The following is a 15548-nucleotide window of genomic DNA, read 5'->3' as shown; positions in this document are numbered from 1 at the left end:
GCATATTTAGCTTCAGCATTTTTGCAGCAGGCTCCTCTGCCCTTCTAGTCCTGGGATAAGCCCAGCCAGAACTAACTTGTCTGTTGTGCTTGCTGTTCTATATATGGCTTATGCACGTCCCATTTAATTCCTCTAAAAAATACACAGTTTCAAAAGCTGCATGTAAAATGTCATGCTTTTGTGCTTTGATAGAGCATTCCTCTGCTATTAAGCTAACTGTTTCCTGTTTGTATTTTTGTAGCATGGGATGTTTCTAGGAGCGTAGTTTGTGAAATGAGTATAGCTTCAGTCAAAGTATGCGAGAAACACTGTGCAGATTTATTTTGCTAAAAACTACTTGTTGTGTATTGTCGTAACCATGACACGAGACAGCCAGTTTCTCCTTCCTGTTGTGTCTGTAAATCCAAAGGATGTTAAAATCTGTTTTGAGGATGGGTTATGGGCGACCCTTTGAATTGTTCTTGCCACCACTGGTTTCACAGCCAGGTTACTCAAGAGCCTTCCCGTTGTTAATTGGAACAGCAGTGATTCAGCTTTCCATTCCTTCAGGATTTTTTTCTTCTGTCTTCTCTGTACCTTTCCTGTCATCTTCCTCATGCTGACGGCATTGTCTGAGTAGGCAATGCAAATGATGTGTTCCTACTTACTTAAAAAAAAAAAAAGCCTTTATTGTTAAAACTTATTTTAGTTAGTCTTCCTTTCCGTCATCCCACTGTCTGATTTTGACAACAAATTATGTGAAGATCTGTTATTATCAAAGACGTAGTCCTTGTATGCACAGATAAATTAATATGCACAGTCACATTATGTTGGCCTCTGTGTGGCCTGTGTACAGGGTCACGTTAGGTCCTCTGTGTGGCTGAGTACGGAGGAAATGTTGAAAGTACTGTTGACAGCAAGATGCCCCAAGGGACAGTGATACCTACATGAAAAGATTCAGTTGCTTTGGAAGAGGATTCACAACTGCTAGTATCTTAAGTCCAGCTTTGTCCCAGACTTGGTGACACACATCTCAGAATGTACTGAGACATCTTGGTGACTTTTTTTCCCTAGGAAATGAGAACCTTAGCTGAGTGGAATGAAAAGAAAATCTCTCACTTGATTTCGTAAAAGAGAGTTTGAGATATCAGTGCTACTGTCCATCACTTGTATAATTGCAGAAATGTGCAGTAGGAAGGAGGGGACTCTGGTCTGATTCCCTTTTTTGTCTAAGGAGGCTGACTCAGTGTTTCCCAGAGTGAGCTGAACTAGGCCGGCTGCAAGCTGGGGTAGGGCCTGGATTTGGCTTTTGTTGAAACTATGCCTTTGGGCAGCAAGGAGTGAAAAAGATACAAGTCAGAGAGAATGACCCAGTATGACTTTATAGCCCTATAGTAGGAGCACTTCTGTGGTTTTGGTCTTTACTCCGCGCACTTAACTCCATGTTATTTGTAATGTTAGGCTAATGTTATTTGTTCCACCAAAGATCTCACTAGCAAAACAAAAGATGTTCTCTCAAAGCTGTAAGGAAATTGCCTTTGCTTTGTTCTGTATTTGTATCTTGTGCTGCCATAGTTTTTATTTCTGATGTTTGTTCACAAACTACACATAAGTGTGTATGAAAGTATACGCATATGCATCTTCAACGTGTAGTTAGAATCCTGAGGTGTACTGACTAAATACTTTTTGCTGTCAAAATGTAAGAAATAAGCCTGTTTTTTACATCCATGCCTATGGATTTTTTTCACTGAAGCGTTCAGTTATTGTTAGTTCAGTTTAGTTCTGTTTTCTGTCCCTCAGTGTGTCCTTTTCCATCCTGCTGTGGCAGACTGTGCTGTGGTGGGCCAGGAGGATCCGCTAAAAGGACACGTCCCGTTTGCGCTGTGTGTACTGCGAGAAGGTGAGAGCTCGCTGGTGCTGATGTTACTAAGATTTGCAAAAGTTCCCTAAAAAGTAAAGGATATGAACTTCTTCACTAGATATAAAGACAGAAGAGGAGAAGATTTTGGAAGAGATTGTTGAGCAAGTTCGAAGTAACATTGGTCCAGTAGCAGCCTTCCAGAAGGGGGTGTTTGTAAAACAGCTGCCAAAAACACGCTCTGGCAAGATACCACGCTCAGCTCTTTCTGCCGTCGTCAGTGGGAAGCCATATAAGGTAAGCTGGAGATGCATTCTTTCATGAATTAGGCACACATGCACATCTGAAGACACAACATTATGGTTTCAGTTCTCTAGACCATTCTGCAACTGGTCTGTGACTTCAGGTAGCACGTTATATTTTGTTTCTACTGTAATTTAATGTTCCAGGGCTTTCCAGATACTTTCTTCTTGATTTTTTGAAGGCTATATTTAGAAGGTTCTCTGAATGAAGTTCTGTTTCACTGTTGAAGGCCCACAATTTACTATCCCATGCTTTTGTATATTCTTCCTTTTCAGGTAACACCGACCATTGAAGATGCCAGCGTGTTTAAACACATTGAAGAAGTGCTAAAGAAAAATCAAATGGGATAATAACGCTGGTAACAAATTACTGAAGTATACAAAGAGCCTTTCTGTTAGGAAATACCACGTTTCAAAAACTAGTAATGATTTGGGCTAAATTTTTTTAACTTCAGAAATTTTACTGTGTTCTTTACCATATTGTCACAGGCAATGAAGCATACTGAAGTCTCTGCAGGTTGTCATTATATGCTGGATATTAAGATTGCTAAGACTTGCAAACAGAATTCACACATTTCTATAGCCTTAAAAGGAAGGAGTCACTGGATTATCTGTCTCATACGATATCATGTAACCTTACATTTCAGTCCATTATTGTATAATGTGAACAGTAACTTGAGTTTGGCTAAAACAGCTTACAAAAAGTAAGCCTGAGGACAGCATAAATAGGAATTCGAATGTGAAAATTATTGCAGACATAAATTGTCCTCACTTGTAAACTATGAGCCTTTACATCTTTTAAATTTTTATAAATTTTATAATTAATTTTCTTGATTCCGGGGTATTTTTTTTGTTGAAGTATTTCTGCTATGAATTAGATTCCTATAGGTTTTTTACTCAGTAACTTTCTGAAGTGTCTTTTTTGTAGAATACTGGATAATTTTTGGCTTTCGGATCTGTGAAAATGTTGATTTGTCCATAGTAATATTCAGTAAACCCCATGTATTTTAAATAAAGACAGGCAATTTACACTTTGCATTTTCTGATAATTTTGTTGCGGTTTGTACCACTTATGATAAGGATAACCAAAATGTGCTTTTGCTGACATAATTAGGTGTTTCAGGTTCACTGAGATATATATAAGCAAGAAATTCAGCAAATACAGATACTAGGCAGCCCATTCTTGACATTACAGGCTGTTTCATAGTACTTACAGGATTCTCAACAAACGAAGGGATGGAGGATACATTCGCTGCATCCATTACTTCTCAAGCTGCAGGCTTTTAATTGAACAATACATTTAAAAATCCTTTTTAAAATACACATTCATAGAAAAGTTTAAAAGCACAGAAGTTACTCAAACTGGGCAATGCTTTCCAGAGGAGAAAACAGTAAGCAGTACGCAAATTCAGATGATGATGGTATAAAAGAGAGGTGTTCCACACTTTGGTGAAGCTAAGGTGGAAGTTAAGTCTAGACCTATTTTGCTATGTTAGTGTGTCCTTGAAAGAGTCCAAAAATAGTTATCTCCCATTGGATAGAGGTAAGGATGATAGGCCTCTTAAGTGACAAAATAAATCGGCAGATAGATGTAGGAGCTAGAAGGTGATAAGTGCTAATTAACATGAGCCAAACCCTGATGTTGCTTTGTGCCTGTGACTTCTGTAGTCAATGAGCTCTGTTAGTTACGTAGGAAATAAATAAAATGCGCCTGTGGTTTTTCGCCAGGGACTGCATGCAGCTGAGCCAACCATGCTGAACCAGGTTGTACAGTCATATAAACCAGGCTAGACTGAGTCTGTGCTGTACTTGTTTTTTTGTCAGATAATTGCATAACATAGCCACCTGGCTCAGCTGTTTGAGTTGAAAATCATAATCTGAACAGGGAGTCAAAAGCACTTAGAAGACTCAGTAAAGGCTACTGATGCTTTACAGTAGATATGCTAACTCTACACATTAGTGATTTATATATGGGAGTATATTTTGCTCCTCAGAGATGTCCTGGTAACTTTCCCAAAATACTTCTTATATAAGTTGCAATTTGTTGAAGGTATTATTTTCTTCTGGATGGATTATTCAAATATCAAGGCTTTAGTAGGAGGCCCATGCCAAATAACAGAATGCCTTGCAGAGACTACTGAGTGTTTTTTAGTTTCACAGTGCTGCAACTTAGCAACCTGTGCTGAACAGCTACAGGGCAAGAGAGAGATCTTGGGAGTTGTCACTGATGTTTTTTTTCAGTCAATGAGACACCTCAAGGGTCTTATCACAGAGAAACTGTAGCACATTCATGAGGTGCATAGCTATTACTTTTTTATACAGTGAAAGCTGAGATGTTGTGTATGTTTGCTGTAGTTATCCTGGCTGCTGCCATCATGTTGTAATTGCATAAGCAGGGAAGGGGAACAATTAGTGAGAGCACAAGCCCTCTAGTAAAGATACTGCAAAAAGATGTCAGAGAATAATTTCCTAGATCTTGTATGGTTTACACAATGACATCTTATGTTCCTACACCAGTTTCTCTGTTTGTAAGGAAAGGTAACCTGTTTTCTAGTTTGGGGCTCTTTTTCTTTAAAGAAGAGAGAATTAATATCAGATATTTTTTTTTAAAAAACCCCAACAACAACATTAGTAATGGATATTTAGGCACTTACCTTTCTGAGGGGCTATTTGCTCATATTAATACTGACAATAAACAATTTTCTGTCCTCTGAACTGTTTGTGAAGAGCTTGAATAGTTAACATTCTTAATCCATGACGAAAATATTTGTAATAACTTCTGCTTTCTGTGGAAGGCTGAGCAGCTTTTTTTTAGTTTTTTTTAGAAACCTCCCATGCCGTGCCCCCCCCCTCCCTTTTTTTTCTTTTTTTTTTTTTTCTTTTTTTTTTTTTCTGTTTTGGTGGGAATCATTTAAGGTCAAGACTGGGATAAAATAGAGGAGCAGAGTGGTCAGGTGTACTCACTCTGCTACTGATCTGGTAATGTGAAGAATTCCAGAAATGCCAGATGTCTCATTCATCAGCATTCAGAAAACCCAGGCAAAGAAAGCCACCTTATTGCAGAAGTACAGTATGGAAAAATAGTTGTTTTACAGGCATTGCTTTTTTTTCCCAGAAGCAGCCTTTTGCTGAGGAAATGTGATTGCAGATGCTTTGTCTACAGCTTTAGCTTTGTGCCAAGCTGGAGAAAGGGAGAAGGACACAGCTCTGGTGCTGCCCAACAACCTGGTTATACCAGCAAGGAAGAACAAGCCCCTTTAACAAGTGGTAGGAGAGCACTCATTTTCTTAATTTTTTTTTTAGAGAGGAGAAGCATGTAGGTAGATCTGAATGGTCAGGGGGTTATGGAAACTTGGCTGGAAGAGGCTGATGTAGTGATTGTTCCCAGCATACTGAAAGGGTTGGAGCTAACTAGACAACATTTAGCATGGCCATAATTTCTAGCTGTTGAGAGTACAGCTTCAGCTCACGTGGGGGACACAAGGATGTACTAGGAGATTTTATATGTTAGCATTAGATCAAAACTGTAGTCACAATAATAGTCTTTTCAATATATATTTTTAATTCTTTCGGTCTGTTTTCTTCTACTGTGAAATAAATAATCTGGGGGTGCTGTACTCATGGGGCAGGATAACTGCAGCTTTGGTTGCAAGATCTTGCTCGTTCTTTTCCTCAACACACCTCATTCCCCTCCGCCCCCCGAATTTGAGCGTGGGCTATGACAGTGCAGGCGGCAAAATAAATTCCATAAAATGGGAGCTGGCGGTTACAAGGGGAGGTGTGTTCAAATGATACCGCAACCACTCAGCATGGTGTTTGCAGTGCTTTACTTCGTGACGTTCTGGACCAAAATAATTCCAAAGGAGGCTGAGGGAGGAGAAGAAGGAGCATCAGCAATGATGTCAGTTAAGCCCGAGCAACTGTGAGTGAAAGAGCCGGTGTCTTTACAGAGTTGTGTGCTAACCCAAGCCCTCATAGCGTACCCATCAGCAAGTTTAGTGCTCCCTCTCGTGGCAGATTCTGACCAGTAAATCCGTCGTAACTCGTTAGTAGCAAAACGTGCTTGTGGTTAGCTATACGTATCTGGCATCCAAACTATTTTAATGCTACTATGTACCAAGCTTAATAGACTTATAAACACAGATAGCACTGAATTCTTTTTTATTGACACTGGGTGGGTGGGTGGGGGGGAATCTTTCACCATCTGATCAACTGAAGTTTGCCAAATGAAAATAGACAAAACAAATGTTTATGTACGTGCAAACATTGCAGATAAAACTGCTAAAAGAAATAACTAAAAGACAGGTCTTGTGCTAAGATCAAGCAGCAGAAAAATAGCAAATAGGTAAATGACTATTAAGTAGGTCTTACTTTGAAACTTCCCATTTAAACAAAGAATAAACAACAATAACACCACCAAATAAAGCCACAGCAGGTAATAGTTGCTCTTCTAAACTTTTATACACTATATATTAATCACTCTGTCTTTCAGTTATTTCCTCTGATAAAACTGACTTCTGTGAAGTCTCAGCAAGGCCATCTTGGCTAAAAGCGTAACATTAGACAGGAGCCTGTCTAATGCCCTGTTGTAATGAAGAAATGGTGGGGGTTGGCTTCTCTTTTCTTTTTCTTTGTTGAATATATCTGGAAACAAGAATCTGATTCTATGCACATATTAGATTTAATTTTCCAATGCTGGCTGGTGTCTGAAGATCCTGGAACAAAAAGGTGGCTCTTGGTAAAGCAAGATTCTTCTTGGTCCGCAGGTAACATAGAAGAAAGTTTTTGTTTTTTTGTATAAATCATGTTTTATTAAATTGCCTTTTTTTTTTTTTTTTTTTTTTTTTTTTTTTTTTTTTAAACAGTTCTTCTGGGTTTGTTTATTTGTTTTTAAGAGGTGAGCCATCATGGTGCTTCTCTATAGACAGCTAACATTTCCATTTTGTCTTTAGAGATCCATTTTGGCTCCAGTTCCAGGTTATGTCATTCTGTTATACATCATCAGAGGCAGGTGTTCACCTTTAAGTATTGACAGATTTTCTCAGTAGGAATATGTTGAAGCTTCTAACTCTGCTAAACATATTAATTTGACTGTTACAATCCAAAAACTGTAAAAATGGTGAAATGAAAAGATACAAACAGTATTATTGACACTGTATTGTCAAATGTTTGCACTGAGACCCCATGTACCATATATTTTATTTTTAAAAAATCATATTTATATCCATTTACATAAGACTTACACATTTTAAAAGAAATACATACACAGGAAATACATAAATGTCTAGTATTTTACAGTAAAACAGATGGAACAATGTAAAAATGAGTGGCTTCATTTGATAAAAGCTTTGGATGTGCCCTACTGCCAAATTTCTGATGACAGAGATGCTGAGAGGAAAGGGGGAGGGTGTTTTGTTTTTCTTTTATTTTGGTAGTAATTTAGGTATTTTTTTTTTTATTCTTGTTTTAAACTAACCAATACATGAAAGGAACATCATAACTTTTTGTCTGATAATCTGTATGTGTTCTCTTCCCCTATTACCCTGTTCTTGCAGAGAGTTTTAATGCTCTTTTTTCCTAAGTAGTGGTAGTGCACTTCAGGTAAAGTAGAAGAAAGAGATGACATCTAAGAGAAAAAATAAACAAACATTAATTAGAAAGATTCTTTGATTCTAATTTGGTCTAGGATGCAATGACACCAGAAAAATGTTATAGGACTAAGTAAGCTATTGAATGTTTTACTAAAACATGGGTTTTGAGTGTTTGAGGGAGACATGCATTTGTTGTTTAATTTTAGCTCTGCAACATAAATCTATTAATAATGCATTTTAATCTTTTGTTGTCCTAGATCAAAATAGGCTCCTGCTTATGTTAATTTTACAGTTGTTTTCTTGCTGTTTAGATTCAGCACTGCAGTTTGTTTCCTGCATCTGGAGACCTTTGCCTGTTTGGCACAAGGCTGAACACACATTTTAAGTGTATAGACCTTGTTGATGTACTCTGTGATTCTCATGTTCACTGCAGCTTGATAGCATTTATCTTTTTCACCCTGATGATTTCTCTGCTATGGATCAGCTGTTTCCAGATGATCAGTCACAGCTTTTTGGAACTCTTCTTCTCCATCTGTCTACAAATCCTCCTTGGAAACCTTCATTTGTTACGTACACCATTGGTTTTTGCCAAATCTCCTTTGACATTTTGTTCGAATAGAAGTGAAACTAGTGTTTTCTATTGCCCCAGCCTATGGCAGTGAAACTGTCCTGGCTGAGCCTTCTGACTTGGTGGTGACAAGTGTTTTAATAAGAGAAGAGTGTTGGGAAAGCTTAGACAGTGTGACTGCCACATCCACTGGCTGTGTAACGGCATTGCAGATGCTCAGCTGGGCAACATACAGTCACCACAGCAGAAAGCTTTACCTGTCCCATGTGCTCTATGGTAAACTTCTTGCAAGATTAAATGGCCAGACACCAGCAGTCTTAAAGTTCTTAACTGGACTGTGCAGAATATGCTCATGTAACTGTTCTGAGAATGTCAGTTCATGGTTTCTGGCAGCTTGTCATGGTGGTTTCAACAAATGTTTAAAAAAAATACCTGAAACACAACTTGAAAGCATATTAATTGAACACAGCTATTGTGAAGGCACTGTAAGACACTGTAAGGTTGTATCCAATTGATATTGTTGGCATAAACTGTTTTGAAATATGAGGCTTTGACATTCTCTGAGAAAGGTGAGTAGCATAATGCACCTGCTGTGATCACAGGCCATCTCATTTGTTCCACGTGCAACCTGTTTGCAGTTCTTTTTTCAGTCTGCTCTTCACATGCATATTCCCTTTTGCTATATTAGAAATTCTCTTTTATTGCTATTTTGTGATAGCTCATCCAGCTGTCCATCCCCTCTGCTTCTCAGTTAGAATCAGTCCCTGATTCTGTGCATGCAGATGGTTTAGTCACCAGAGTAACACAGTATTCTGCTGTATTCTAGGCAAGGTGTTATAAGCCTGGGTCTCAGTCTGACCTGGATCTGGAAAATTTCAGGAGGCATGTTGTAATAAATAATTGTCCCTTTTGTCCCAGTATCAATCAGTTCCCGTGAAGAAACTGTTACTCAGGAACTGTGATCACAAAATTCTGAAAACTCTTCTGTTGCCCTTCAACCAACCTCACATCCCCCATATGAGCAGATTTTGTTTATGCATTCATCCTTGAGAGTCAGGTAATGGGTTTTAAGTTTGATATAATAACGAAGGAAATTTTTCCCTACATATTTTTTATATAATTCACTGAAATCCAAACTTGCTCTTTGGTTTCTAACCTGCATGACATTTTGAAATTGCACTTATGAACAGTAACAGTGTATGTTCTAACTTTCTAGTCCATACCATCTTGTTGCTTCTCTAAAAGGAGTATATATGGTAAGTTAAAGGAAATAGCAGTATATTAGTGTCAGTCATCCTCATATATTAACCTTTACAATTTAGAGGTAAATTTGATGTTCTTACGAATCTCTCAAGCATTTAAGATTGGAGTGTAATCAGCGAAATAGTGGACAAGCAGCAAGTACTGATATGATACTTATTAATTGAATGATACTTGAAACATTACTAATACTGCTATAGAAATTTCAGTTTTTATAGCCTGTATAACTTTGTATAAACATATTTTTGCTCAAAATACATAACTCCCATATTTACAGTGCCAGCAAATTTTGCTACTTTATTTCTGTTTGTGGATTGCTACTTTTTAGACAATTTTTGAATGCAGCAGGAATATACAGTTTGGATAATCTTAAATTAATTTTTGTTAAGCTACCAATTTTCAATTTCTGCCCTTGTTGCACTCTTCAGACCTATTAGAAAGCATCATCTCACGTGCCTGACCCATTACTATTGGCCTAATAGACAGCTTGGTGTTTGAACTTAATTTCTTGGTCATACTTTATTGCTTTCAATTTTGCAATTCTGAAGCATAGAGGAGAAAATATATGCATCTCTGCTATCAGTTTCTACCCCTGCTGAACACAGTGAGAGTACTGTTATTGACTTTCCTGACGTAACACCAAGCTCTAATCTATACATACATACACATAAAAAGATTTATATAGTTTAAGTGTTTCATCATCATCTTTGTAGGACTAGCTGATAAACTTACTTATTTTAGAAAAAAAAGATAAAATATCTCCTATACTTATTTTTAAGTGGTGACATGTAAAGGTTCCTTTTTTACTAGATTAAGATTTTATACTCTTGCAGTCTCCTGAAGATCTATGAAGCTCATGTCATCAGCAGGATCCTGAGCAATCTACATTTTCCACTGGTAACATTTACTGTTCCTAAGCACTTTCTGAACCTGCCCAGGTTTAGTAAAATCTTGATGGCCCCAAGCCTCTCCCAGACTTGGGGATCTCAAAAAAAAAAAAAAAAAAAAAAGGCCTTTGTTGCAGATCCTGGCATGTCTTGCCTACAATATGTAATAGCTATTGAAGCACACTATCCAAATATTCTTTCCAGCTCCCCTACAATCCCCTGAGTAACTAAATGGAAAACAGTTTTACTGACAAAATATTAGCATGAAATGGTGCCAGACTGATGAAAGCGCTCATCATGTTAGTATTTTTTGCAAAACTTGTGATGTAGCAGAAACCAGTGTGTTCCCATAGAGCTCTGGAAATGTGAATATGTGAGACTCATAGCCACATTCAGAAGATAAGTGGTGGGAAATGCAACATGAATTCCATCACTAAATGTGATCCAAAGTTGCACCCAGCTAGGAATATCCTTTCTTTGTCACTGGTCAATTCTGAGTGATTTGAAAACTACAAGAATCTCTGAAATAGGTAACTTTGGAAGATTTTCTGTATAGGGGAAGTTTTGTTCAAACTTTAGGCAGCTACCTGATGTTCTAATGTGACCCATATCTCTTGTTAAAAAAAAAAAAAAAAAAAAAAAAAAAAAAAAGAGTAAATTGCTTCTGCTTTACTAGCTTTTTTACGCACACCCACCCCTCCCCCTTTCTAGCTACTGGCAGAACTCCTTCAAGATCTCATGAAGTAAATTGACTCCCTGTGCCTATTGCTGTCTCTCCAATTCTAGCTTTAAGTTTGAGAGCATACAAAATACATTATGGTTGGTGAGCCATCATCTGAACAGAGTTCTCTGAAAACTTTTGTCTTATCTGCTAAAATGGTTCCAGCAGAAGGAACCTGCTCTTTGAGATAGGGAAAAGAATAGCATAGCATCTCCTGGACTGAGCTTGAGACTCTTGTGATCAAATGACCACCCTAGCGAGTCTGAGTGAGCCCTCTGCTCCGTTCTGTCTCTTGCTTGAATGATGGCAAGGATTATTTGGTGTAGCATACAGTTACAACGAGCTTTCATGATGGCCCCTTATGGATACTCACAACAATTCAGTGCTGGCTTCTTTGCTAGGCCTTGTCAGCATGAGTATGTGCGAACTGTTGAGCTGTCTAACCTCTGCAGTCGTGATGAAGCAACTGCAAATTGCAAAAAAAAAAAAAAAAAAAAAAAAAAAGAAACAAACCAGAACCTCTTTAGAATCATGAAGAAAACAAAGCAGTCTGTTTCCCACTGCAAGGGTGGCTATTAAATTGCTCCGTGGCTTACTATAACATGATCTGGGCATGGTCTAGTTCAGAACTCAGTTTCTTCATGTCTGGTGTACTACTGAAATCTGTCTTAAGTGAATACAGTTTAAAAATCAATTTTGTCTTTATTTTGTTGGAAGTCCTAATGCTGTACCTATCGTGCTGTTTAAATACTGCTGCTTTCTTAGCACTGGGAGGTAGGAAGTGAGATCCTGGATGAAGACGTAGGTCTTCAAAGACACCTACCTTTAAGTCTACCGAGTTCAGTACCCAGTTCAATGACAAACTGCCTGGAAGACCTCAAGTAAATCACTAAACCTCCCTTGTGTCTTAGTTGCCCATCTTTAAAATGGTAATAATATCTTCTACATCATATTATGGCTAGAAGATGAATGTTTGGAAGGTTCTTAGCTACTAGAGTAATGCAGGCCATGGAAACACCTAGGGAGCCAGTAACTTCATTTGTACACGGAACGTGCCTTGGAAAGGATTCTTGTCTTACAGCTTCATCGTTTTCAAAAAGTGCAGGATTAAAAGCAAAGCGTGCATATGAGCAGTGAAAATGGAAATCAGTGATGCAATCAGTAAATTATTCAATCTGTAATTGCAACTACAAAGTTGTTTTTAAAGGTGAGAAACTTCAATGGAATTTAGATGGCTCTATAGATGGCAATATTGTCATACCAAGTTCATTCAAGAGTTACAGAATGTAATCACTACAAGCACACTACAAGCAGTGTACTAAATTACTTTGGGACAAGTCTATGCATAGACCTAAATTCTCCCATGAGGAAATAAACAGCAGTATTTCAAATGGGCCAGTCTGTACTAGTACTTCTCAGAACTTCAGGCATGTATACATGGCTTTCTCATCCACATACCTGAAGGAGTAGCTGGAATGGAATTTTCTCCTTGCTCTCTTGCAATGATTTCCAAATTTTACTTATTTTTTTTATATATGATCTGCTTGCTACTTTTCCAATCGTTGCTGAGTTAGTGAATCTTTTGGAAATTAAAAGATTCTCAGAGAAAATTAAGACTGGTATACAGTAACTCAGTACCTGAAATTCAGTATTTGTTAACTATACCACCTGTCTGATTGTTATTAATTTTTATCAGCTTGAGTTATTTGATGGTCAAGGCTAAGCTAGTTAGTTTAAAAGTTAAATAGGAAAATAAAGGTGATAGCCATTTCTTAATTCATTCTCTAAAATACACTCCACCTGCTAGAGAGTGTAACGAGCTAAAAAAATTGTTTAGACATTATGTGCAATCTTAGGTGAAAGTCAGTAAATTAATTCCTCTCTTTCTGATGGCTAGATGGCTTTTTTCTTATTTTTAAACAAACACTGACAGTCCAAAGCAAACCTGAAAAAATCAATAGTGGGCTGAGTCAGTGCTTTTCCATTCCCTATATCAACTCTCCCAGACTCCACTCATCCTAGTTGCATGAATGCAGTCTTTCTGGTGCAATATGGACAGGCGGTAAATGTCAATTTAGAATAAGCCTCTTGCTTTTCAACAGTTAAGTGCAGAAATGACTGCATACCATCAGTTGGCATCTTCCGTGACTGCCCTGATGTTGTGGTTAATCTGAACCCAGCTGGCAGCGTTTCCGAGGAGCCCGGCATCATGCTGATCCCATGAACCTCACGTGGAGGAAATTGTCGTCGCCAGGATGGGCCACGTCTGAAGTTCTTGTCATCGCTCTGTCAACACAAGAGTTGTATTTGATAAAGCAAAATGAATTTTTTTGATTAATTATCCTGCTGTCTGCTGCCTCTCCCACTGTCAAATGTGTTCCACAATGACTACATGCTCTGTTGCATTGCATCCAGTAACTGCAGTGCATTTGAGACACTCTTGTAAAAGTAAATGCTTTAGAAAATATTAAATGCTAGGGTGGAAAACTCTTTTTAAATCTCTGGCTTGATACATTTAGAGGGTTTTAGTATCAGCTAAAGTAGAAAAGCATTTGCAGTTGTCTTGCAAATACAGCGACAGATACTTCAGTGGTTTGTTAGTGCATAGGAGGCTTATGTAAAGCGCTAATAAAGAATTAAACACTCATGTGCATGCAAAGATTTCATAGGTATCTCACATTTTCAGCAAGTCCTTAAAAGTTTTATTTCTCCTCACATGCAGAAGTCCAAGATGAACATTTTTGCACTGGACTCTAAACCTTAAGATGGGTATTTTCCATAGGTGGAATTGAGATTCTCCATCCTAGATAACTACCCCAAATCCCATTCTATTGCATATTGATTAACTTTGAAGAACCAAAAAACCCCCAAACCAAAACCCCACCAAAAATCCACTTTTCTTCTTTCTTCTTTATTTTTAAAGAAAGAGTGTAAGGGTCCTACAGAATAGGTTGCACAGGTATCCCACCCCCCTGCCACTTGCTCTGGCCAGTGAATCTTCCACTTCTTTCTGCATGTTTCCTCTATGGAAAATGTTCATCTCAAGGTAAGAGTGCAGTGCCAAATTTAGCATCCAAAGTTAGATTAATATGTAGCCATACTGAGGTTACTTTAAAAACCTTGCCTGGCATTTACTAATTTTTTTCTTAAAGCTGTAACTGACTTTTTAACAGTGTTGACTCTTTAACAATGTGCAAATGTCTTTATACATTCAATTTAATTTTTATATTTTACTGTGATATTTGATAAATACTGAAAATAAAATTAATTACTTCCTCAAGTCGTCTTTCAGTTCCTAGTGCTAAAAGGTTGTTGTATTCTCTCTCAAGGATCTGCCGTGCCTAGAGATACCAAAGTGAAAAATTAAAATTTTTGAAGATGAATAAAAGGCAATAATGGGTACAGATTAACCAGAAGTAGCATGAGCAAACTTGCCTGGGTGTTTTGTGTTGGAATCTGTAATAATAAAGCTAAACTGCTGTAATCAAAGTTTTCATCCAGTGCTATAAGTGAACCATGTACGCCACTTTCTAGTATATTATTTGCATATTCTCGGAGGCCAATAGCTTGTATCCAGCGTATGACTCGATCATTGCTCCATACCAGCACATCTGTAAGGACATAACACTGGTTCAGTCTCCTGATACCCAGTAACCTCTGAACTGTACAGGTGAATGCATGCAGTTGTGCATGCACTGTGGATGTCATACTGCTTTATTTCTTAAATGAGGAATACCAGCAAACTATTAATATATCTGTATTAAAGCTATTCATATAGCTATTCAAAAAAAATGGGTGATTTGAGCTACCTTCCAGTTAAATGTGTATTCTAAATAATGTTTCCAAATGAGAAATGTGCCTCCAGAGGGCATCTCCAGAATGCAATTCCTCCCACCTCCTATGGATACCCTTTTCAATTCTTAGGCAAGATTTTACAGTTTAATAGTGCCAGGGCACAGGAAAAATATCCATTCCTCGAGGCTTTACTTGAGAGTTTTGTATTAAACATTTTGAGCACCAGGTCAGCACCTACCATTTTATAACATGCCATAAAGCAAACGACAAGTTCACAGTTTTAGAGACTAAAACTATTTTTAGCTCAGAAAGCTGGTTGAGCTGTTAAGGTCCATGCCAATTATAAAGCTAAGGCAACAAAATGAGCTAGGAAACCATTTTTGAGGATTTGACTATTATATTAAAAAATATCCTATCCTGCCTGTAAGACTAAAAGTTACTTATACTGATCTTTTCACATGCAAGTGGAAATGTAATACTGAGTTTTGTGTTACTAAGTGATGAAGCTTTTTCCTGAAATCTTGCAAATCAAGCGAATGTAGCTGTTCTGGGAATGGGCATTCTCCACTGCCTGCCAAGAACATCCC

The 15548-nt window shown here is 37.8% G+C and overlaps 2 protein-coding genes and 1 long non-coding RNA gene across 14 annotated transcripts in view; 2 read left to right on the top strand and 1 right to left on the bottom strand.

Annotated features, from left to right (window-relative positions):
- Positions 1-3175, top strand: part of ACSS3 (acyl-CoA synthetase short chain family member 3) — a 99051-nt gene extending 95876 nt beyond the window's left edge. For all 5 annotated transcript variants that reach the window (XM_037388686.1, XM_037388687.1, XM_037388688.1 and 2 more), the window contains 3 exons: positions 1780-1879; positions 1959-2134; positions 2416-3175. In XM_037388686.1, the coding sequence (XP_037244583.1) occupies positions 1780-1879; positions 1959-2134; positions 2416-2490 (351 nt within the window). In that variant the 3' untranslated portion in view covers positions 2491-3175. The remainder of the gene's footprint in view (positions 1-1779; positions 1880-1958; positions 2135-2415) is intronic.
- A 1839-nt stretch (positions 3176-5014) lies between these two features.
- LOC119148889 lies at positions 5015-6541 on the top strand. Its single transcript, XR_005104527.1, has 2 exons — positions 5015-5406; positions 5962-6541. It is a non-coding gene; the product is annotated as an uncharacterized LOC119148889 (long non-coding RNA).
- PPFIA2 (PTPRF interacting protein alpha 2) overlaps positions 6284-15548 on the bottom strand; it is a 353334-nt gene continuing 344069 nt past the window's right edge. For 5 of the 8 annotated variants that reach the window (XM_037389538.1, XM_037389537.1, XM_037389539.1 and 2 more), the window contains 3 exons: positions 14602-14777; positions 14439-14507; positions 11640-13452 (listed from right to left, as the gene is read on the bottom strand). In XM_037389538.1, the coding sequence (XP_037245435.1) occupies positions 13180-13452; positions 14439-14507; positions 14602-14777 (518 nt within the window). In that variant the 3' untranslated portion in view covers positions 11640-13179. The other 3 variants (XM_037389543.1, XM_037389544.1, XM_037389545.1) reach the window with 2 other exon arrangements.

Source organism: Falco rusticolus, chromosome 5 (genome assembly GCF_015220075.1).
Source record: "Falco rusticolus isolate bFalRus1 chromosome 5, bFalRus1.pri, whole genome shotgun sequence".
In the NCBI taxonomy this organism is placed as follows: Eukaryota; Metazoa; Chordata; class Aves; order Falconiformes; family Falconidae; genus Falco; species Falco rusticolus.
The sequence above is the reverse complement of the archived record's forward strand: the minus strand, read 5'-3'. Positions and strand labels throughout refer to the sequence as shown.